This window comes from Erinaceus europaeus, chromosome 3, assembly GCF_950295315.1.
Source record: "Erinaceus europaeus chromosome 3, mEriEur2.1, whole genome shotgun sequence".
Lineage (NCBI taxonomy): Eukaryota > Metazoa > Chordata > Mammalia > Eulipotyphla > Erinaceidae > Erinaceus > Erinaceus europaeus.
The window spans coordinates 68,447,047-68,471,215 of NC_080164.1; the positions used below are offsets into that span (position 1 = coordinate 68,447,047).

The 24,169-nt window shown below is 42.1% G+C and overlaps 1 protein-coding gene across 3 annotated transcripts in view; it reads right to left on the reverse strand.

Annotated features, from left to right (window-relative positions):
• IL1R2 (interleukin 1 receptor type 2) overlaps nucleotides 1-23,861 on the reverse strand; it is a 38,849-nt gene extending 14,988 nt beyond the window's left edge. Inside the window, exons 1-4 of one of the 3 annotated variants that reach the window (XM_060187393.1) lie at nucleotides 23,649-23,861; nucleotides 3,907-4,031; nucleotides 2,557-2,815; nucleotides 561-741 (exon numbers count right to left, since the gene is read on the reverse strand). In XM_060187393.1, the coding sequence (XP_060043376.1) occupies nucleotides 561-741; nucleotides 2,557-2,815; nucleotides 3,907-4,031; nucleotides 23,649-23,662 (579 nt within the window). In that variant the 5' untranslated portion in view covers nucleotides 23,663-23,861. Of the gene's footprint in view, nucleotides 1-560; nucleotides 742-2,556; nucleotides 2,819-3,906; nucleotides 4,032-8,983; nucleotides 9,054-23,648 lie in introns of those variants that run through there. The other 2 variants (XM_060187392.1, XM_007521869.2) reach the window with 2 other exon arrangements.
• Between the last annotated feature and the right edge of the window lie 308 nt (nucleotides 23,862-24,169).

Consider the following 24,169-nt stretch of genomic DNA (forward strand, 5'->3'; position numbering starts at 1 on the left):
TTATCTCAAGTTGCTATTCTTGGAACCTTGGCTAAGTCACATAATGAGGAATAGGACATAGTAACTTGAACATAGAACATGGTCCTTTTTTAATTAAGCGTTTTTTAAAATTTTTATTTATTTATTCCTTTTTGTTGTCCTTGTTGTTTTATTATTGTAGTTATTGTTGTTGTTGTTATTAATGTTGTCGTTGTTGGATACAATAAAGAAATGGAGAAAGGGAAGACAGAGAGAGGGAGAGAAAGACACCTGCACACCTGCTTCACTGTCTGTGAAGTGACTCCCCTGCAGGTGGGAACCTGGGGGCTCGAACCAGAATCCTTACACCAGTCCTTGTTCTTTGCACCACGTGAGCTTAACCCATTGCGCTACTGCCCGACTCCCAAATTAAGCGTTTTTTTATAAAGAAAGAAAGAGAGAAAGAAAGAAGGAGGGAAGGAAGGAAGGAAGGAAGGAAGGAAGGAAGAAGTGAATGTGTAGACTTCAGAATGGACGTTTTATAACTTTCCCCAGCCAATAAAACACACCTTAATTAAACGGAAATTATATAAGAGATGTACCTTGTACCACTGAAGTTTCAAGTCAGTTTTGTTATGAATGAATTCACTCAGTTCTGGGCAAACCAATGTCCCTGATGTTGACAAAGTTAGAATTTGTGGATATGACATGAAAGGTTGGAAGGCTTCTGTCTTCTCAAACACTCTCAACTCAATGGACATTTCATCACAGTAAGAGGCATTTCTAATTTAAATGAGGAAAATAAAATATAATGTCATGAAAAATAACAATAAAGAAAATTAAGATTAATGCCCCTACTCTGTGAAAGTGCATCTTTGCATCCTGCAATCTCTTAATTAGTTTTCAGTTAGTTCTGCAAAACAACAGCAACAAAAAGCAACACTTAGTAATCCACATTGTCATCGTTGCATTGGAATGGTGAGGAATACTGAGATTTTTTTCAAGATCCCTCACTAGGCTGATAATCAGCACCATCCAGGTCCACTAAAAAAATCTCCGAGTCTCCTCAAATGAGCCTAAACCTTGCGGGTTCTCAGTGGTCCTAGTATACATCTCCCCCTCCTTCACCACTTTCCAGTTTCCTGGTCCAGGGAACCAAATCCAAATAAAGAGGTCATCTCCTTGAGTCTCTGTTTCTATAAAAAGAAATTTCTCTTTATTTCTCTTGGGAATCATTTATGAACTGAAATCTAATTTTAGGACATTCCTAGAACTTACTATAAGATCTATGAAAGGTTTTAGCAATATAGCATGGGAGAAATTATTCTGGCAAGTCTGTTTGTTTGTCTTAATTTTGGAGGAAGTTGGTTTAGCTATAATCACAACATCATGATTCTATCAAGACCCTTTGAAAGAACTTGGAAAAGGGCAGAGGTAAAATATTCCTGGAAGTATTCAGGAAATGAAGCAAAGGAAAGAGAGTAGCAAGTAAAAAAATTTTTTGGAGTAAAAAAAAAAAAACCATGAGAACATAATTATCTCATTTACTGTCTTAGCTACCTAATATTAAAAGGTCATCAGCAAAGATAATGAGAATGTAAAGGATGTATGAGGACATAAATAATTTATATAACAAAATCGAAAACAATCTGTATCTGAAAAAAGAACAAAATATGAAAATACATGTGAAAAAATGTAGTAAAAGCAGAAAATAAAACAAATTAATTCAGATATATATGTGATATTTTCTATTTCGCTTCTGGTTGGAAAAAAAGTAAGAGAAATAGTTTTTTTTAATTTTGTTAGTGATTTAATATTGATTTACAAAATCATGAGTTAAGAGGGGTATAATTCTATATTGTTCCCGCCACCAGAGTTCTGTGTCCCCATTCCCTCCACTGGAAATTGCCGTAGTTCTCCCAAGGTCACAGATACAGGTTGGCTATTATTTCTATAATAGCAATCAGATCAACTTTCTCACATGGCAACCTAGCTTGACTCACATTGGAATTCCAACTGTGACTTTATTTTCATATCTCTGTTTTTTCTAAGATGATAAAGCAAAATTATTAGGTATAATTTGTTAAATGCACAGAAACAAACATGACTGAGTTCATACCTCCCAGTTTTTTGCATGTTATCACTTCAGTAGCATTGCCTTTTTAGGAAGAAAAGACATGACCATGTGTATACTGACCACCTACTATGTCACTTCACAAATACCATGAGCTGTGATGTCATAAGACCTGCTCAATAAACCTGCTTACAGGGAAGAAAGGGAGGAACACTGGGGACCATAAATGCCAAGTAGTGAGACCAGGATCTCACCACATAAGAAATGAGAGGAATGAGATGCACATTTGTGTCATTCTGCCTCCGAATTCTTTCTTTTTTTTTTTCCTGCATGTTATGAAGGTTTCTAAGTAGTGCTTCTAAGAAAAAACTGGAAGTTGTCACACTGAAAAGAAGCTAAGTGACCATCAACAGCTGATTGAATAAAGAAGATGGCTTTATGATGCAGGTCTGTACTGATAGACCATGAGAGCCTTCATTCTGCAAGGAGTTCCCGTCCCCCTACCCTCTCCCTGAAGGATATACCTGGCAGTGCAGATGTAGGTGCCAGAGTCTCCCTGCAAAGTGGGCAAAAACCACAGAGCACCATCCTGGACCCGAACTCGAGTCTCTTCTTTCCAGACCGTCTGAGCAGAAACATTTTTATGCCATGTCAAGTTGAAATGGGGGCTGAAGGAGTCCCACAGCCAACTCCGTGTCTGGGGGCACCTCAGGACCACAGGCTCCCCTTCCACCTTGAAGTAGCTTTTGAAATGCTTGCCCCGGAACTGGCAATTCTCTACAGCTGCTGAGAGATAGAAAGACCACAGTCAGATTTGGTGAATTTAGCCTCCGCTCGCTGGATTCACTGGAGGAAACCAAGTGGCCTAAAATTTAGGGGGTCATTTAACCCTTTCTGTTATCATGATCTCATAATTTGCAAATAATTTTCGGGCTACTAGCAATTTTGATTTACATGTTATAGAAAATGTTAAATCAGAATCACAGTGTCAAGAAAAAAAACTTTAGAATCTAGCCACATTTTTCACCTGCTGACCTTTTGTTGTTAAAACCATCTCTCACAGTCCACTTGGAATATACCTGAAATAGGTTTCCTAGCTTCTTCCATGAAGACCCCAAATCTCATCTGTTATACTCTTATCTTCAGGTTCCTGAGTATTAAACAATTTGTTCTGCTTTATATCTTAGTGCTTTTCCGCCACCAAGTTACAGGTGTTACTAAGATTCCATCCTGACTTCCCTGGGCAAACAAGCTCACTAATGTGTCCTGGAACCCTACTTCCCCAAATCCCTACCCCACTAGGGAAAGATAGAAAATAGGCTGGGCTGGGAGTATGGATCAACCTGCCAATGCTCATGTCCTGAGAAGAAGCAATTACAGAAGCCAGAACTCCCACCTTCTGCACCCCATAAAGATCTTTAGTCTATACTCCCAGAGTGATAAAAAATTGGGAAGCTTCCAGTGGAGGAGATGGGATATAAAACTCTGGTCATGGGAACTATATGAAATTGTACCCCTCTTATTCCACAGTATTGTCAATCATTATTAAATCACTAATAATAAAAAATAGTATATCTCAGTTGAGTGCAGACAGAGAAATAGCTTACTTCTGACAGGATGTGTGATTAAAATCTCAAGGTATCTCTTTTGAAGAAGCATCGCCTCTTGGGTTCCCCTTTTGGCAGGAATGGCTGCTGTCCAGCTCAAGCAATAGAGAAGCATGGGGCCATAGGAAGCATGTGTTGCTTACCAAGCCATGAATATGTATGTCTTCCCTTTTTGTAACAATAAAATTTTACTAGGTAAATAACTGTGTTTACAAGAGAAACTGCGGGCAATCCCTTTCCAGCTGAAAAAAAAAATCCACTTCTTACCTGAATGTTCCTTGGGCTGAATGGTGAACGTAGAACCACTCATCACCAACATGAATAGGATGAACATCATTCTCAAGTTCTGTAGGGCACAGGAAGTGGAGAGCTCAAAGCCAGCACTTAGTATCCTAAAGGAGATAGGGGAGGTCACCAGGATTCCCAGATCCCAAAGAGATAGTCCCTTGAAGTTGATACCAATGACAGATGCCATGATGGAAACCTGTTGTCTGGATTCTTTAAAACAAGAAAGCTCAAGGTGTTTGAGCTGGCTTCTCTATAGCTATATGCAATGAACACATTTAATATCAAATCCCTGGAGCACTTGCAAACTCTCTTTGTGGAACCAGTGTCCCTATTCTAATGCCCTCTAATGAGGAGAGGTTATACAAGAAGAAGTTTCACTTCCTCAGTTTGCTAACTCTACCTTAGCCAGTTAAGAGTCATCTGGGTTTTCTGGAAGCCATTCACGGTAATCTATGTTTCAGGAATACTCAGTAACTCAAACTGCTTAAAAGAAACTGGAAAAGAGTAGTGGTAGGAATTTTGTTTTCTTTTTTCTGGATTTACTCAGACTGAGATAGTCTACTCAATAGTCACTACCTCTGTCCTCTACTCCTTCAGGTATTTGCTCAAATATCACTTTCTTCCCTGTGTAAGAAGGCACCACCCTTTGCCCCAAATCTCCATATTTTCCTTTCCTGCTCTCTTGTGATCTATGGCATTTGTCATCAACTCTGTCTCCTCTCTCAGAAATGAAGCTTATATACACAAAGACCTTATTTTATTTGTTTATTATGTATGCAAAGACCCTATTTTATTTTATTTATCTTTATCTGTTGAATGACTTACTGAGTAAGTGGATCTCTACAAGTCAAAAAGTCCTCATATTTTTCTTGTCTGAGAACTTTTCTTGTAGTCTATATGAGTTACTATTTCTTTTATAGATAATTCTTTTTTATTTTATTTATTTATAAAATAAAAAATAGAAAATAATAACAAAACCATAAGATGAGAGGGGTAAAGTTCCATACATTTCCCACCACCAGAGTTATGTATCCCATCCTCTCCATTGAACGCTTTCCTATTCATAATCTCTCTGGGAGTGTGGACCCAGGATCATTATGGGATGCAGAAGGTGGAAGGTCTGGCTTCTGTAACTGCTTCTCTGCTGGACATGGGCATTGGCAGGTCGATCCATAGTCCCTATAGGTAACGTCAATATACAGTGAGGGAGTCTATGTTCCATTAGTTCTCTGGTCTATAGCACCCCAAGAGAAGAGAGCAAATTACTGACATAAGATCATGAAGCATTCCTGCTCCCACACATCCCCAAGACTCAGTACCAGATACCTCTTGTTCTCCCTGTAGTCTTCCTCACACCATATTGTAATTGCCTGTGATGTTGATCAACCATTGCCACCACAAACATGCCACCCCCCAAGCTGAATGGAAATTAAATGATTATCATTTACTCATGTTCACAAGTCTCTGGATCAGAAGGAAGTTGGTTCAATCCCTGGCACCACTTTATGACAGAGATTAACAGTTCTCTCCCATTCTCTCTCTCACTCCTTCCTCATAATAAATAAATATTTTCAAAGGAAATAGATGAAGATTTGTGACTTCCAGATCAGACAAGATTAGCTACAGCTCTGAGCCTGAAGTGGACTCCAAATCTGCACCACATCTCATTCATCTTCTTTGGACCAATGAGTTACCAGAGAGATAATCTTGTGTGATGGCAAAACTGAAAACAATGTGGATAATGGCATTTAAGATCTTGCTCAGAACTAGCTCACACTTGTCTTCCCACATTTCATTGGTTAAATCAAGTCACCTGGCCAAACCTACCATTAGTGCCATGGGGAATTAACCCCCACTACACAAACACATACACACACACACACACACACACACACACACACACACACACACACGCCTCCACAGGGAGGAGCTTCAAAGTTAACCAGAATGGGGAAGACACAGGAGCAATTATGCCAAACAGGTGGTAACACTGGTTTCTTGTCTGACTCCACATGGGTGGTAACTGTCTTGAAGACAAAGGTCCAGTCTTATTCACAGCCCTTGTGACTTACACAGTACCCAGTTCCAGAAAACACCAGGGAATATTTATGATTAGAAGTCTACCTGGGGAGTTGGAAGTGGTGAATGAATCTAGAAAAAAAAAAATCCCTACCACCACTCCTCCTCCACTTCCTTGAAAAAGTTTAGTTTTTCCCTTTTCCTGGAACTGATATCATTGAGGCTCCAATGCCCCAGATCCTATCCTAGGTACCACCATAAACCAGACATGAGCAATGCTCTTCTGAAAATAATAACAATAGTAGTAGTAATAATAATAGACTCAGTGCAAATGAGCTCCCTCTCTAGTAACAAGGAGTAGGGTGGTTAGTGAAGGAACTCAGATTTTCTCTTTAGCCTGGTGTATTTTTCATTCTGTCTTCCCAGAGCTCTCTCTGCTTTTAAATGGTCCTATCCTTTCCACGTGTCAGAAACATAAATATCTCCTGTAACTTTGCCTTTGATTCAACCCTTAGGTCACCAGGCTACTTGGTCTGCATAAATGCCGTGAACCATTGACCACATAGCTTTTTCTTCTTCACACATACGTTAGCTTATCATGTCCGCAACTATACCAGTCCCAGTCAAACTCACTAGATCTCTAAGAGGAAGAACATGAGTTCAGTATATCATGCATAACCAAAAACTTTGTATTGGGACAAATGAAAGAAACCAAAGATTCTGATATAGGAACCAGTATAAATAGTAACAGCTACTATGTTAAATACTGTATGTAATTCATTCTTTCATTTTATCCCCACAATGTTAATACCATGTGATGAAAGCAATCAAACCGTTACCTAAATTAGCCAGTATCTCATAGCTGCTCACCAGGGGTTGAAGTTTAATCATGAGACTAGTGACTTGAAGCCCTTTACTCTTAAGGAATATACTTCCTGTGACAGATGTTAGTTTTCTTCAGTGGTAGCACCTTGGACTCTTTAACAGGTCACACATCACTATCTCACAGGGATTACATTTCTCATTCTCCCTTGTGATTGAGAGTGATCAGGTAACAAAACTTTGGTCAATGAGATCTAAGTTGAACTGTATAATCTTTCTGGGTCATACATGTAAACTTATCCTAAAAGGTTTAAAAATCTTCACTAGCTTTCCTTCAAGCTGGCTTACAGTGGAGATGATGCCTGGATTATCGCCACCACCTTGCATCACAAAAGCCCCAATCCAATCATTCCTTGAAAGTGGAGATGAAAAAGGAATGTCAGTCCTTTGTAGCCTCATGAAGCTGCTTCCTCACCTTGGACAGTACAGTCAAATCTAATTCCAATATACTGGCTTTCCTGGGTTTATGAAAATAACTCCAGGGGAGGAACTCCAGCAGGTGCTATGAGGTATTTGTTCCCACTTTCTGATTTCCAGCATTGTCCAGTAAACCTGTTCTGCTGAATGACTCTAGTAACTCAGGGGAAATATGCATAGTTTCATTGATGAAAGCACCTCCTCAGTCCCCACCTGCCACCACAGGTTTTATTTTAGATTCTGTGAGGTTTGTAGCCATTTCTGAAATTGCTTCTACCAGACAGTCAGGCTGTGTCTGCTAAGAGGCAGTTGCTAGCTGAAGCTTCACAGAACTACAAAGTTGGAACTCTTAGATGAATCCAGACCCCTCACTTTTCTTTTCATGTAATGACAATGAGTTGGGCCCCATGCTAGAGATTCTCAAAATCACATATATCCAGTCAAGATGAGAAGTACAAACATCTCAATAAAGACCCTATTTCCCGTGGAACAGAACCCGAAAACACCATCTTCCCCCCCAGTAATGGTCATCCATTCCACCTACCTCCTACCCTCATATCACACCCCAACCTGCCCCCAGCCACTCTTCCTAGTTCAGGGAATTATCTTCCCCCTCCACTCCCCACCATGGACTTTGGCAAAATAGTCACTTTACTGTAACCTCTCCAGGAAGTGGTGTCAGACAATCAAACCACAGACACAAAGTAGTGATCACTTTCAATCATCAAAACCTCAGAAAAGGCTGGAACCCAAATTGCCATAGTGTGGGAAACAGCGAGTCTTTGGCAGGCTCAAAGGAAAAAAGAACTAGTTTTGCAGCAAAATGTTGTTCTCTGCCCTACTTTCTCTAAATGCATCTTTAAATTACAGACAACTTGACATTTCTGCTGAATCTGAGTTGACCTTCTTCTTGAAAGAAAAATATTTTCTTTCATTACTTTTTTTAGACCCTATCACTGCTTCACCACTCCAAACTGACTTTTTTAGATAGAAAGACAGAGGGAAACAGGACAAAATATGGCAGCATTGAAGCTTCCATGAAAGTAATAGGGACCAGGCTTGAACCTGAGTCCTGTACATGGTGAAGCAGGAGCACTATCCAAGTGAGCCTGCTCCCATTTTTTGTCAAATAACTATACCAATGTAAGAAAACAGAGGAACAGTATGAATTGTAGGGAATGATATAAGGAAATGATGAAGAGATGAAGGAAGAAGTGAAAATGGGAAGAGTAGTTGAACAGGCTGAAAGCACAACACAGATTCTACCAGGTAGGAACCAGAGTCCTACAGGGCTCCCACTAAACCCCAGGTAAGCAGTCACCTGTCTGTGCTCCCTGCACAAGGATGGTGTATATGGCCTAAAAACTCTGTGCAGGTGCTCACTCACCTTTCCATCTAACTTTGAAAAATTCTGATAGACTGAAGCTTAAAAGAACAGAGTATCCCAATTCACATTTCACCTAAATTCAAATAGGATAAAATATGAACATTTTACCCCATTTGCTTTATTCCCTCCTCTCTCCTCCCCTACAGAAATCATCCAACTTCATCCTTATATCCTTGAGAATGCATGCAAGGATACATTTTCAGCAGACTGAAGACAAAAGAGCAAACAACAGCTCTAGAGATAAAGCTTTAGATACTTAAAAAGCTTGCTAGCATTTTTCTATAGTGTACTTGAGTGTCTGGGTGAATAATTCAGTCAAAATGTTAAACATGCCTTTATTCCCATCCTCACCTGTTCCCAGAAGGTTGTCCACCTCAAAGTCGGTCAGAGTAGTTGTCCAAATCACAAAAACAAGGTGGCAGGTCTTGAATATTAATGAAGTCAGATAGCTGTCAAGCTTATGCATATTACTTAGTCACTTCTAATTTGTACAGACAAATAGCTAAAAGTTCAAACATGTCACTTCATGTAGTAAGACTAGGATGTACTTTTCTCAGTATGATGCCTTCTAATGCCACTTAGAACATATTTACAGGTCAACAAGAAGCTCGCCTGGGAGCATACCTGCCTTGCCATGTATGTGACCCAAGTCTATGCCTGGCCCCACCCTACAGGAGGAAGCTTCAGTGCGACAGTGTCTCTTCCTCTCTAGACTATCTCTCTGTCTCTGTTTATCTATCTGAAAAGTTTATCCAAAGAACTGAAAGCCAGCTATAGTAATAATAATGATAATAATAAGCATTTACATTAAAATTAAACTTGGAACTTTTTTCTTTTTTTATTAGTTATTTACAAGGTTATAAGATGATAGGGGTAGAATTCCATACCATTCCCACCATCAGAGTTCTGTGTCTCCATCCCTTCCATTGGAAACTGCTAAACTTGAAATTTTTCAAACCAAAATTAAAGTTTTACCAAAAAAAGTGTCTGGCACCATCTGGACCAAGGTCCTGCTTTTCCATACAAATGACCCAGGTTCAAGCCTAGCCCCCACTGTGTCTGAGGAAGTTTCAGTACTATGGTGCCTTTTTTTTTTCCTCACTCTGTCTCTGTTTCTTTAAATCTGAAAAAAATCATCCCCAGAGTATTGGGGACTTGAGACAACAACAAAAAATTTAAAGTATTCAGATGCACAAAATGTTCAGCATAGGAGATGGGAAAGATCTTCTAGAGTCAGATTTGAGGCAGCTTTTGTTGAAAAAAAAAATGCAGTGGTTAAAAACAGAACCCTTGATGAATTGTCCACAAATTATTTTTATCCTCAGGGAAAGAGAGGGGAAGCTAGTTTTTCCCTCCTAAAGTGAGCAAGGTGACAAGGTGGAACTGTTTCTGATTTCTCTGACCTTCCCAGCATAGCAGCACCTCCACCCTACTGGGAACTAGGGACAGGTGCCCCCTTGAGGTCCCTCTTTGGCAAGAGCCAAGCACTGGGCCATGTTGGGCTGAATCTCAAGGGGACAGACATGAACAACATAACACTTGGTTCCCTCCAGGACTTATACATTCTCCATCCATTTTACTTTCTACGAACAAATATGCTCTCTAAAATTAGCTTTACCTTGTTAAGCCTTCAAACTATACCGTGTTAAGCCTTTGAATGTGATCCATCACCTGCCCCAAGAACCACTGACTAAAAACCATCTCATTCAGTAATTCAGCCCAACTCATCTTCCACCCACACAAATCCTCTGTTCACAGTTTCCATTCCTGATAAGCCCAAGTCATTCAGACACACACAATCATGTCTCTCCTCCCTGCAGCCTAGGTCACCCAAAGACAATCTCTTCCTCTTCAACCTACATAGGTTCCTCCTTCAGGCTAAACCCCCCAAAGGATCACTTCTCAAGTCTGGAATAGTTGCCATTCTCCTCCAAAATGACTGACATGGAAGTTATACCCATAAAACGTATCTACAATGTAAATCTAAGTTTCAGATTCTCTCAGCCCTATCATCATGTATGTATTGGCCGCTATGCTCAATTTCAGAGGAAAAAAACTCTCCAGTCTAGTAGAGGACAAATGTGAAGCAATGTAAAAAGACTCATATACATTGAGCAACTTACCAAAAGTCACAGAGTTAATGGAAAAACTAGGCTTTGCACTTGAGGCTATACCATCCTGTCTTGGGACTCATTCTCTGTTCTATAGTAGCAAAAGAATCTTGAGAGGGTTCCAGAACCCGTTCAACTCAGCAGTCTACTGAATCTTCCCAAACTCAGTATCCACAGAGATGGCTGAGGTTACTCCTCATAATATGGATACTTCAGGGCCAGGCAGTGGTACACCTGGCTCACATTAGAGTATACAAGGCCCAGGTTCAAGCCCATGGTCCCCACCTGCAGGGGGAAAGCTTCACAAGTGGTGAAGCAAGGCTACCGGTCTCTTTCTCTCCCTTCCTTCTACCCCCTCCCCTCTCAATTTCTCTCTATCTCTATCCAATAATAAAATATAAAAATTAAAAGAGAGAAAACTCAGAATTTACATATATACATTTCCTCCAGGATTATCACTGGGGCTCAGTGCCTACACTACGAATCCACTGCTCCTAGAGACTTTTTTTTTCCCTTTTGCTGTCCTTGTTGTTTATTGTCGTTGTTACTGCTGTCATTGCTGGATAGGAGCAAGAGAAATGGAGAGAGGAGACGAAGACTGAGAGGGGGAGAGAAAGATAGACACCTGCAGACATGCTTCACCACTTGCAAGGCAACCCCCCTGCAGGTGGGATGCCAGGGGCTCGAACCAGGATCCTTGAGCTGGTCCTTGAGCTTTGCACCATGGGCACTTAGCCCACTGCACTACCTCTGTCCCTCCCCCAAAAAATATATATATATATATTTTTTTAATGACCATTTCTAGTCTTGGGAAGTATCCATGACTAGAATGTCATTATCATTTCTGGGTTCAGATTTGCCTCCTTTTTTAATCACTTAGTGATAAGGTTCCACCCACAGGGGGGCTGTTCAGAAAGTCTGTCTGTATCTTCCAACAGTTTAGAGAGGTGGTAGGGAGACTGCACAGGAGAGCACAATAGGAAGCCCATGGACTTCAGAGTCATACAGCAAGTGTGAGTCCTATCTTCCTGCTATGCCATCAGGATGATTCCATGCCAGTGGACAGGTTATGCTACTTCTGTGAGGCTCAGCCTGCATCTGTAAAGAGGCTGTGATATAGTGTGCATCACAGGAGGGTAAGAAAGTGTATTTTACACGTATCCATAAACTAAGGCAAAATATATACCTGAAGGCAAAAGTACACAATAGTCTGCAGTGAGTACCCCCCAACACTTCATCTGCACTATTCCAGCCTTTAGATCCATGATTGGTCAACAATTTGTTTGGCTTTGTATGTTAACTCTCTTTTCAGCCACCAGGTTCCAGATGCCAGCATGATGCCTACCAGACCTCCCTAGACAGACAATCCCACCAATGTGTTTTGGAGCTCCAGTTCCCCAGAGCCCCACCCTACTAGGGGAAGAGAGAGGCAGACTGGGAGTATGGATTGGCCACTCAATGCCCATGTTCAGCGGGGAAGCAATTACAGAAGCCAGACCTTCCACCTTCTACAACCCACAATGGCCTTGGGTCTATACTCCCAGAGGGATAAAGAATAGGAAAGCTCTCAGGGGAGGGGACGGGATATGGAGTTCTGGTGGTGGGAATTGTGTGGATTTGTACCCCTCTTATCCTATGGTTTTGTTAATCTCTCCTTTTTTAAATAAATTTTAAAAAGAAGGAAAGAAAAAGAAAGTGTTTTCTGCAGAAAGGCAGCATAGCACCAATAGATAGACAATAAAAGTGGTGACTCTTGTCAACATTTTCTAGAAGCTAAACTAGAAATTTAGGGAGACAACTTGCTCAAGAATACATATTTAGCAGAGCTAAGTGAAAAGTTAGGGTTACGTCCATTCTTCTGAATTTACGCAGGCTAAAAATATGTATCACAGTCAGTAACCTCCTTAACCTTTCCAGCTAAGTTCACTGACCCTCTGAGTGGCACAATTTCAACTTAATCAAGTCACCACAATCAAATAGAGAAGAATTGCCTAACTGGGCCACTCTCAAATTCATGAATTATAGAACATGGAAGTTATGAGATGTCTGAAGTCACCAAATTCTCAAATACTTTGTCATGTATCATTCAGGTGACAGAATGCAGTCAAAAGCAGATTCAAAGTAGCAAATCTGAAATAGAAAGAGGAGGGTTGGGAAGATGGTATAATTGTTATGCAAAGATATTTCCATGCCTGAGGCACCAAAGGGGTCTCAAGTCAATCACCAGCACCACCGTAAACCAGAACTGACAAGTGCTTTGGTAGGAAGGAAGGGAGGGAGGGAGGGAGGGAGGAAGGAAGGAAGGAAGGAAGGAAGGAAGGAAGGAAGGAAGGAAGGAAGGGAAAAACCGATGGTTGAAAATATGTACAGAATGAAGCAGCAGTTGTTTGTCCAATAGCAGGGAAGACAGATTTTGAAATGTATCAAGACAGATGCACAGAGTACAACTGGGTGTCCATAAATCCTGGAACCCTGCTGAGGCAATTAGGGAGTATTGCACAAAACAGTTGATGTTCATAATGATTTCCCTGAGTCAGGAAAAGCAATTTAAATTTGGCTCAGAATCCTCTATCTCTGGATTATATCAGGACAGCACATCATACATGCAACTAGGGCAATCTACCATTACTTTCTCATGGATTTCTCTTCATACTGTCTCCCACTCCTCTACCATGACAGCTTCAGGAAAGGGGAAGGACAAAGGCCACCTCAGAAAGGAGAGGAGGAAGTGTATACGTGGCATATGACGTAGGGACGTTCCTTCCTTGTAGGAAAGAGGAGAGGAGAAAGGAGGGAAGTCACAAGACGAAAAAGGCAGATAATCTTGTTTGCAATTCTGGCAAAAACTTGAGTGTGAAGAGGGAAAATAAAAGAGAGAGGAAGATTAAAAGCAGAGGAACTTAAGTTCTGCTTTCAGACGGGTGCCCAAAAGAACCCATGGTGGTATAATAAGAATTCTTACCAAGATGGAAGCAGTCAGAAGGAATGGAAATAACAGTGTGGCAGGTTTAGTAGAGAGATTCTAGTTTATTCCTGTGATGCTCAGCTCTTTCCTGATGGGGCAGAGATTCAGATATGCCCCTGTGCTGCCAGTGAAGAATGAGAGGAAAGCTGAGATCTGGGCTGATAGGGGAACACCATGATAAAGGATGGTCAGGTCCAGAGTGAGGGCTGCAGGTTACTCAGTTCATAAGAAGCAATGTGGACAAATGTGGAGAGGCTCTGATCAGCTGGCAAACTGAACCAAACTCTCCACTCTGTATTCTCTTCACTTTCTGGGCTCTCCTGAGATCTTTATGGTCCAATAACCAGAAATCATAGCATCTGTTCTGTCTTCTTGGTGCACATGCTCTGCTGGATGGTGAAAAGTTTGAGGATCACCTGCATAGGTATCCATTCTATGGCAGAGAAGAAATAGGACCATGCCCAAGACACAGAGGGTCTGTGGAGCCAGCAAGAACACAGCAGTCCATGTCCTCCTCACTAGCTACAACCTTAGAAATATACTCAGCAGTACTACAGGACCAGCCCAGCCCAGAGGCATCTCTGTGAGATCCCGTGAAGTCCAGAGCCAGCACATGTGAACCAGCTGCCCTCCCCCAGCACCCCAGAAAACAAGCTTCTCCTATCCTCAGACTTTTCCTTTCCAGAAGGCAGTAATTTGAAAAACTCTGAAAGACTGAAAATTTACCTAAGAGAAATTGAATGAATTCAAGAGGGGCATACAGAAGGCAGCTGAGGTGGGACTAACAAGTACTAACGTGTTTGACCCCCTTCCTGAGTGAAAAGGAGCCTGCAACCTGGAAGCTGACCCAACAGAGCACCTGACTTTCAAGCATAAGGTCCCAAGTTAGATCCCTGGCATTGTACATGTCAAGTGATGCTGTAGTTCTGCTTTTCTTTTTCTAATTAATAGACAAGTCAATAAATTTTTAAAAAGAGACTTTTAAGCAGCCTGGGAAATGATGTAATGGCTGAAGTGTTGGACTTAAAATATGAGGTCCTGTTTTCAATCCCCAGCATTGCATGTACCAGAATAGTACTCTGCTTCTTTCTCTCTCCCTTTCTCTCTTTCTCTCTCTGAAAGAGAAATTTCTCTCTTCCTTTCTCCCTTTCTCTTTCTTTCATTTTCTTTCTTTCTAGTTTAAAATGTTTTCAGTTTGGTAGGACAGAGAGAAATTGAGAGGTAAAAGGGAGATAAAGAGGGAGAAAAAAAGAGAGACCTGTAGCACTGCTTCACTAGCCATGAAGCTTCTCCCATAAGTAGGTATCAGTGCTTTAACCTGGGTCCTTGCACATGGTGACATGTGCACTCAGCCACCATCTAGCCCCAGTTCTCTCTCACTAATAAATCAACAATTGAAAAAAAGAAACGGGGGGAGACTTTATGAGTCATATAAGATTTTTATAGGTAAGTAACAAAGAGACTTTATGTGGACCAAATTATGACAAGTATAAATTTTCACCATGTTACTTATACTTTTTCTTTCAAGATTGTTAATTTCTTAAAAATATTTAGGATTGCTCTTTTATTTTTTAACTGGGGGACTAATGATTTACAGTAAATATAATTATTGGTATGTGTAAAATTTATTGGTTTTCTGTAAGACATTCTCACCCCCAGCCTAGGTCCTCCTCCACCATCATGAACTAACTAGGACCTAGAAGCTGCCACCCCCACTCCAGGGACTCCTTTTTTAAATTAACTTTTTATTTGTAAAATGGAAATATTGCTGATACTATAAGATAAAAGGGGTACATTTCCACACAATGCCCACCCCCAGAGCTCCATATCCAATCCCCCCCTTGGTAGCTTCCTTATTCTTTATCCCTCCAGTAGTATGGACCCAGGATCATTGTGGGGTGCAGGAGTTGGAAGGTCTGGCTTCTGTAATTGCTTCTCCAGTGAATATGGGCATTGGCAGGTTGATCCATACTCCCAGCCTGCAGGGACTCCTGTTTTATAATTTGAAAGACTGTCTTCCTCTCTGAAAAGTGCATGCACCCATGATAGCTTGTCCTCCAAACATAGCAGGAGTAGTAAAGCTTGCCCCAGTTCTTCATTCAGCAGATAAAAGTCAAGTCAAAGGACATGCTTTAAACCCCAGTGATTTGTATCTATACAGTGTGGAGCAATCTCTTACCACAAGAAAGCCTAGTCTCTCACTTTTGTTTTTGTTTTTGTTTTTATTTTTTTATATTTATTTTCCCTTTTGTTGCCCTTATTTTTTTTTATTGTTGTTGTTATTGATGTCGTTACTGTTAGATAGGACAGAGAGAAATGGAGGGAGGAGGGGAAGACAGAGAGGGGTTGAGAAAGACAGACACATGCAGACCTGCTTCACCACCTATAAAGTGACTCCCCTGCAGGTGGGGAGTCAGGCACTCCAACTGGGATACTTAAGGGGGTCCTTGCACTTTGCATCACGTGATTCTCCCAGTCTCTGTGTTTAAGGCAGTCCAACTTACTGGGTTTTTCACAGACCCAAAACCTTTGCCAAGAAATCCTTTACCCTGAAGCTGAGGCAAGTTTCAATCAGACCCTCTCTCCTCAGCTTCTCTCAGCTGTCCGAAGCCTGGGTAGCTTTTCCCTGGTGGTGAGAAAAGTCCCTTGAGTCTGCCTGACCTGAAATACTGTGTCCTTCTCTGCCACTCCAGCCACCCTAATCATGGTGTGCTAGATGGGGTCCTGTTCACTAACACTGGTGCTTTTCTCTTTGGGAGTATTCAATTGATTTCACTTCTCTGTATCCCGGAAGAGGTTGACAATAGAACTCTGTACCCCAGAAATTAGGCAAGGTCATGTGACTATCCATAATCACAAAAGTGAGCTAGTAGGACATGGCTCAGTCACAGCCCATGCATTTCAGTGCTGGTGCCCTGCCCTCCAGTGGCCATCCTTCACCCCATCCCCTGCCACCATGGACCTGAGCCCTGTCTTATCCAGATCAAATTAATAGAAGGCTGACTTCTATTGCCAACCACTCACTTGTTGCTGCATGTCTGTTTTTCCTTCTGTCACATAAGAGAAACACCTATTTTCCATAACCACCACCATCATCCACATTTAACAGAAAGTTTCTGGAAGTTCTCTTTTGAAAATTACCTCAAGTGACTATGACAAGTCACCACAATCTGATGCAGCTGGCCAAGGACAGTGACATAGCGTGAGAAAAAAATTGATTTGTGCTGTGTTATGCTATTAAGATGTTTTAGATTATATTGGTGCAGAATAACTTAGATTGTTATGCACAGTAATCAACAAGAAAGTTAGGACATTTTATTCAAATCCTGTGGCTAAACAGCAAAAGACCACAAACTCATTGGCTTAAAATAACATGTTACACAGCCATATAAAATAATGTCAAAAGACATAAATTATGGTGATGTTGTGTATGATCCAGCAAATCCTAACAAAGGGACTTTTCAAAGTTAACCCAATTGCCAAATAATTTGATTACAGCAAGAATTATCTATTGCCTTCTTAAACCCTAAGACAGCAGGAACCTCCTGCTTCCTCTATAGAGCCTATATTTCCCCCAGTCCTGGAACCTCTAGGGTGGGGCTCACTTTCCTGCATGCTTCTCTCAATTCATACCAACTGATATTGCAGCTGCTGATCCCAACCTAATCAACGCAACACGTACCACCTCAACCTGCTTCACTTCAGACTGTGTCCAGAGACGTCAGGCATGGAGTGCCAACCCTTCAGCCTTTCTTTCATAGGATTCTCTAAATCCACTTTGGGGGGTTCACTTCCTAAAAAAGTCCCAAAATCTAGATATAGACCAGGTCCCATGAGATAGAGCATATGTTCACATCTATCCATAAATTAGGGCAAAATATATACCTGAAAGCAAAATTACACAATAGTCTGCAGTGAATCAGTATATACAGCAAGCAAGTAGAAAGACCTAAAAAGACACCATAAATTTCCTAATGAAGCAGTGTCTACTTAGACTTAGATACCCTCCTCACTTACTTCCTATTATATTTCCCTCACTCCCTCGAAAGCTAACTTTATCAAAGTAAGGACTGCAAAAGCTGAATAAAAACAAGAGACTGGCATACTTTTTTTTTCCTCCAGGGTTGTTGCTGGGCTCGGTGCCTGCACCATGAATCCACCGCTCCTGGAGGCCATTTTTCCCCCCTTTTGTTGCCCTAGTTGTTGCAGCCTCGTTGCGGTTATTATTGACATTGTTGACATTGCTTTGTTGTTGGATAGGACAGAGAGAAATGGAGAGAGATGGGGAAGACAGAGAGAGAGGGGAGAGAAAGATAGATACCTGCAGACCTGCTTCGCTGCCCGTGAAGCGACTCCCCTGCAGGTGGGGAGCCGGGGGCTCGAACCGGGATCCTTATGCCAGTCCCTGCGCTTTGCGCCACGTGCGCTTAACCCACTGCGCCACCACCCGACCCCCGAGACTGGCATACTTTAATGATGACTCCTAGTCACTATCATGCCACCCCATCAGCTGGGGGCCTATTTGGGGAGTCCTAAGATTCCCAGACAGGATGAGCCTAGACCTTGAACAGATCCCTCTCTCCATTGTTACTAGTCATCTCTATCAGGAACAACACTATAGACCCCTTTGTGGGTCCCCATAGGACCTTGCCTCAACTTGGATCAACAATGGTAAAGAATGTTCCATACTTCAAAGGGAGGATGGACAACATACTCTATGCTACACCTGAGAAAGATGGTTGCTGATATTGGGGCAGCTTGGAACATTCCTACTCATGACCACAGAATGTGAGCTCAGATCTAGAGGGATGCAGAGGTCACATAGGCTTCTAAGTTGAATATGGGTTCCAGATCAGATCAAATTGATGGGGTTTACAGTCAACAATATTTGTACACCTCTCCCATATTTGAGAGCTACTGTCTTCCCAGATCCAGCTTTCTGGTCCTTTTTCCAGCCATGACATCATCTCCCCGGGCAATAACTTGGATCCACCTACATATCAGATGTCAGACTCAAAAAAAAAAAAAAAACTAGTATAATCATGGGCTCTTTGGAATATAACTAAAATAGAACTACTAACTACGAAACGGACACCCCCCCCCAACTCTTCATCTGCACTATTCCAGCCTTAAGGTTCATTATTGGTCAACAATTTGTTTGTCTCTATATGTTGCTATGCTTCACATTGGTTTGGTCTCACTCTCCCCCGCCTGGAGATTGTAGTTTAGCCCCTGCTAGTTTCGCGCTTCCCCTTCTCCCCACCCCCTATCCCTTCGTACTTCCTGAGTTCCTGCCAGCCTGAGGAGAAAGATGGAGAAGCACATGGTGTGGTGATTTGCCCGCTTGTGAATAAAGATTAAATTGCGTTCTCTGCCCAGCCGTGTGTCCTCGAGTCTCTGTCTACCGCCGCGAAGCTAGCCCAGCCTACTGGAGCCCCGAACTCTAACTCTTCTTTCAGCCACCAGGTACTGGATGCTAACATGATGTCAACCGGACTTCCCTGGACCACACCAATGTGTCCTGGAGCCCCACTTCCTCGAAGCCCTGCCACACCAGGGAGAGACAGGCTGGGAGTATGGATTGCCCTGCTAATGTCCATGTTCAGCAAGAAAGCAATTTCAGAAGCCAGACCTTCCACCTTCTGCACCCCATAATGACCCTGGGTCCAAACTCTCAGAGGGCTAAAGAATAGGAAAGCTGGGGGTAGGGCGGTGGAGCAGTGGGTTAAGCGCATGGGGCGCAAAGCGCAGGGACCGGCATAGGGATCCTGGTTCGAGCCCCCGGCTCCCCACCTGCAGGGGAGTCGCTTCACAGGCGGTGAAGCAGGTCTGCAGGTGTCTATCTTTCTCTCCCCTTCTCTGTCTTCCCCTCCTCTCTCCATTTCTCTCTGTCCTATCCAACAACGAATTGCGTCAACAAGGGCAATAATAATAACCACAACGAAGCTACAACAAGGGCAACAAAAGGGGGGAAAAATGGCCTCCAGGAGCGGTGGATTCATGGGGCAGGCGAGCCCAGCAATAACCCTGGAGGAGGGGGAAAAAAAAAAAAGAATAGAAAAGCTGGGAGTTGGGCAGTAGCATAGCAGGTTAAGCACACGTTGCGCAAAGCTCAAGGACCAGCATAAGGATCCTGGTTCAAGCCCCCGGCTCCCCACCTTGGGGAGTCACTTCACAGGCGGTGAAGCAGGTCTGCAGGTATCTATCTTTCTCTCCCCCTCTCTGCCTTCTCCTCCTCTCACCATTTCTCTCTGCCTATCCAACAACGACGACATCAATCACAACAACAATAACTACAACAATAAAACAACAAGGGCAACAAAAGGGAATAAATAAATAAATATTTTTTAAAAGAATAGGAAAGCTATCAGGGGAGGATATGCGACATGGAGTTCTAGTGGTGGGAATTATGTGGAATTGTACCTCTCTTATCCTATGTTTTTGGTCAGTTTTTCCTTTTTATAAATAATTTTTAATAATAAATAATTAATTAAAAATAACATGTTGGCCAATCAGCTAACATTGCTGTCGGTGGGATGTCTGATCTCAGCTAAATGGAGCCCCTGCTCAGGATCACAGTGACTGCACCATAGTTCAAGATGCTGTTCTAAGAGCATGTATCTGTTGGAAGAATTTAGTGCATCTGGTATCCCCACTTTCTGGCTGGCTGTCAGCCAATGTCCCAGTACAAGACTCTGCACAAAGAGTCTGCCCTGTGACCCTCTCTAAAGCATGACACTTTGTTTCTTCAAAGACAGTAGAACAACATTAAGCACTGCTTCACAAGTCTCTGACCGCTTGACATTGTTTTAAAGACTTTGCTCCTCACCTCCTTATCACAACCCAAGATGGTCTTCTTTTAATTAACTTTAAACTAAATGATTGAGACCTAAATTCCATGAACTAAATTTCTTCCCATTCACACTAAGTGCCATAATCATGGGTGTAATACTTTGCATATTCATGTATCCCACCCTGAGCCAAGGGAAGGGACTTACACAAACACATGGATCAGTGGGGTTTATCTTAGAATTCTGCCTATCATACTTTAACGATGACTCTTTAGTCACTATCAGGCCACCCCATCAGCTGGGGCCCTATTTAGGAAGTCCTGAGATTCCCAAACAGACAGGATGGGCCTAGACCTCGAATAGATCCCTCTCTCCATTGTTGCTAGTCATCTCTATCAGGAACAACAAAATAGACCCCTTTGTGAGCCCCCATAGGACCTTGCCCTCAACTTGGATTAACAATGGTAAAGAATGTTCCATACTTCAAAGGGAGGATGGACAACATACTCTATGCTACACCTGAGAAAGATGGGTGCTGATATTGGGGCAGCTTGGAACGTTCCTACTCATGACCACAGAATGTGAGCTCAGATCTACAGGGATGCAGAGGTCACTTAGGCTCCTAAGCTGAATATGGGCCACAGATCACATCAAATCAATGGGGTTTACAGTCAACAATATTTATACACCTTTCCCATATTTGGGAGCTACTGTCTTCCCAGATCCGGCTTTCTGGTCCTTTTCCCAGCCATGACATCATCTCCCCGGGCAATAACTTGGATCCACCTGCATATCAGATTTCAGGGGAAAAAAGAAAAAGAAAAACTAGTATAGCCACAGGCCCTTTGCAATATAACTAATATATGCCTACTAGCTATCTACTAAACTGCAGTACCTCCCAACTCTTCATCTGCACTATTCCAGCCTTTAGGTTCATGATTGGTCAACAATTTGTTTGGCTTTGTACGTTAACTCTCTTTTCAACCACCAGATTCCAGATGCTAGCATGATGCCCACCAGATTTCCCTGGACAGACAACCCCACCAATGTGTCCTGGAGCTCCACTAGGGAAAGAAAGAGGCAGGCTGGGAGTATGGATGGACCTTTCAATGCCCATGTTCAGCAGGGAAGCAATTACAGAAGTCAGACCTTCCACCTTCTGCATCCCACAATGGCCTTGGGTCCATACTCCCAGAGGGTTAAAGAATAGGAAAGCTATCAGGGGAGGGGATGGGATACAAAGTTCTGGTGGTGGGAACTGTGGAGTTATACCCCTCTTAGCCTATGGTTTAGTCAATGTTTCCTTTTTATAAATAAAAATAAGTAAAATTAATAAAATAAAATAAAATGAATTCTGCCTATCACAAACATTTCAGAAAATATTCTGGGGGCTGAGTATTAGTTCACCTGGTTGAGTGCACATGTTACATGCACAAGGACCCAGGTTCAAGCCCCCAGTCCCCACCTGTAGGCAAAAAGCTTTGCAATTGGTGACACCAGGCTGCAGGTGTCTCTCTCTGTCTCTCTCCATCTCTGTCTCCCCATTCCTCTTGACTTCTGGCTGTCTCTATCCAATAAACAAAGATAACTGAAATTTTTTAACTAAAAAAGAGAATAATTAAATAAAGAAAAAGAAAGAAAGCATTCTGATGAATATCAGCTCTATAAAAAATAGTATCATTCCAGAGCCGTACAGTAATTTCTTCCTTATTTCCAAATAGGAAAATTTTTTTTTCAAATAGGAAGATCTTGTCTCAATTTCTTTCTGCCCTATCAAATAAAGTAGAAAAAAGAAAGAAAATATAGAAGAAAAGAAGGAGGAATAAAAGAAGTGGGGGAAAGGAAAACTGGCTGCCAGGAATGGTAGATTCATACTACCTGCACCAAGCCCCAGGAATAAAGCCAGCAATTAAAAAATTTAATTAAAAATTTGGGGGGTGGAGCTCAGACTTCTTACCTGTTTATGCTACTGTTGAGTCAAGTGTCTATTTTGTCTAACAAGAGTCATCAGATTTTAAAGAGAGAAGTAAGAAGTTCCTAAGTAGTTTGTAAAGAGGTATTTGGTGCATCACCTAGAAAGAAGCAAAGCCAGGGCTGAGTGGTGATGCACCTGGTTGAGCACACGGTACAGTGCGTAAGGACCCAGGTTCGAGCTCCAGGTCCCCACCTGCAGAGGGAAAGCTTCACGAGTGTTGAGGCAGGGCTGCAGGAGTCTCTCTGTCTCTTTCTTTCCCTATTACCCCCTTCCCTCTCAATTTTTGGCTATTTCTACCCAATAAATAAATAAAGATAATTAAAAGAAGAAGGAGGAGGATGGGGGGGAGAAGGGGGAGAAGAAGAAGAAGAAGGAGAAGGAGAAGGAGAAGGAGAAGGAGAAAGAAGCAAAGCCTTGGAATACACGCTCTGCCACCTCATTCTGCTTGCTACTCCACAAAGACAGTTGTGAGTGTTGGTGTTCAGCCAGTACTGAGCTTAGAAGTTGGAAAAGCCACATAAACTTTAACAAGAGAAAACATGCCATGAACCCTCCAAAGAAGCAGACTGCTCAGTGCAGAGTAAACCCCAGAGGAACAGCCTCCGTGAGGTAGTAACCTGTTGCAACAATCCATCTCTTCATATCAGACCCCGCAGCATTTTTTGCCTGTCTCTTGGAATCACAGAAGGGCATAAAAAGATCTCTGATCAACTCCATTTTGTGACAGAAGAAAGAAAAAAAAAAAAACCTCAAAACTCAAAAGATCAAAGTCATCATTACAGAAGTTAAACCTCCCACCTTCTGCACCCCATAATGATCCTGTGTCCATACTCCCAGAGGGATAAAGAATAGGAAAGCTTTCAAGGGAGGAGATTGAATATGGAGTTCTGGTGGTGATAATTGTGTGGAAATGTACCTCTCTTGTCCTATAGTCTTGTAAATATTTCCATTTTATAAATAAACATTTAAAAAAAAAGATCAAAGTCATCTTGGCACAGATTGTAAAGGTCACAGAGAAGAGGAACATGAGGTTCAGACACATCAGGAGTCCTTTGAGGTTCCACCTGGGAACAGAATCCAGGGGTCCTCATTCACAGGCTCTATCTCTCATTCTCTCTATCACTCTCCATACTCCCCCCTTCCAAACCCCACCCCACTCCTAAGATTCTCTTACCTGAAGCTCTGCATTCTTTCACCTTATTTCTGGCCTGGGGAAGATTGCCAAGCCTGACTTTCACCTTCTGTGGAAGCTCAGAAATCAGGCAGGGATTTATATCCTCTCCAGTCAGGAATTTCCTAATCAGGTTTGTGTCACTGTCTCTGACTGGGTGGTGGTGGACACACCTTTTCCCTCCTTACAGGAGAGCACCCCCAGCCCCCAAGCTATAGCACAGGGTACATGATCACTCAGATGAGGAAGTGGCCCAGGAAATTTTGTGTAAGTTTCTCTATTTTTTTTTTTTTTGTGGCCCACTAAAAGTTACGTACTTCCAGCTGAGAGGTAGTTTAAAATTGCTGAGTGTTTTACTCTGACCTAATGAGGAAAGGAGGGCTTTTGCTATTTGACCCATAGAATAGCCCATGCTCCCTGCAGGGAACCCTCTGTTCACTGATGAGCTCCTCATCATTCTTAATAGAATTTTGATTGTTAAATGATAGAAGGGAATGGTTTTCCAATTCTTTGTCACAGTTTGT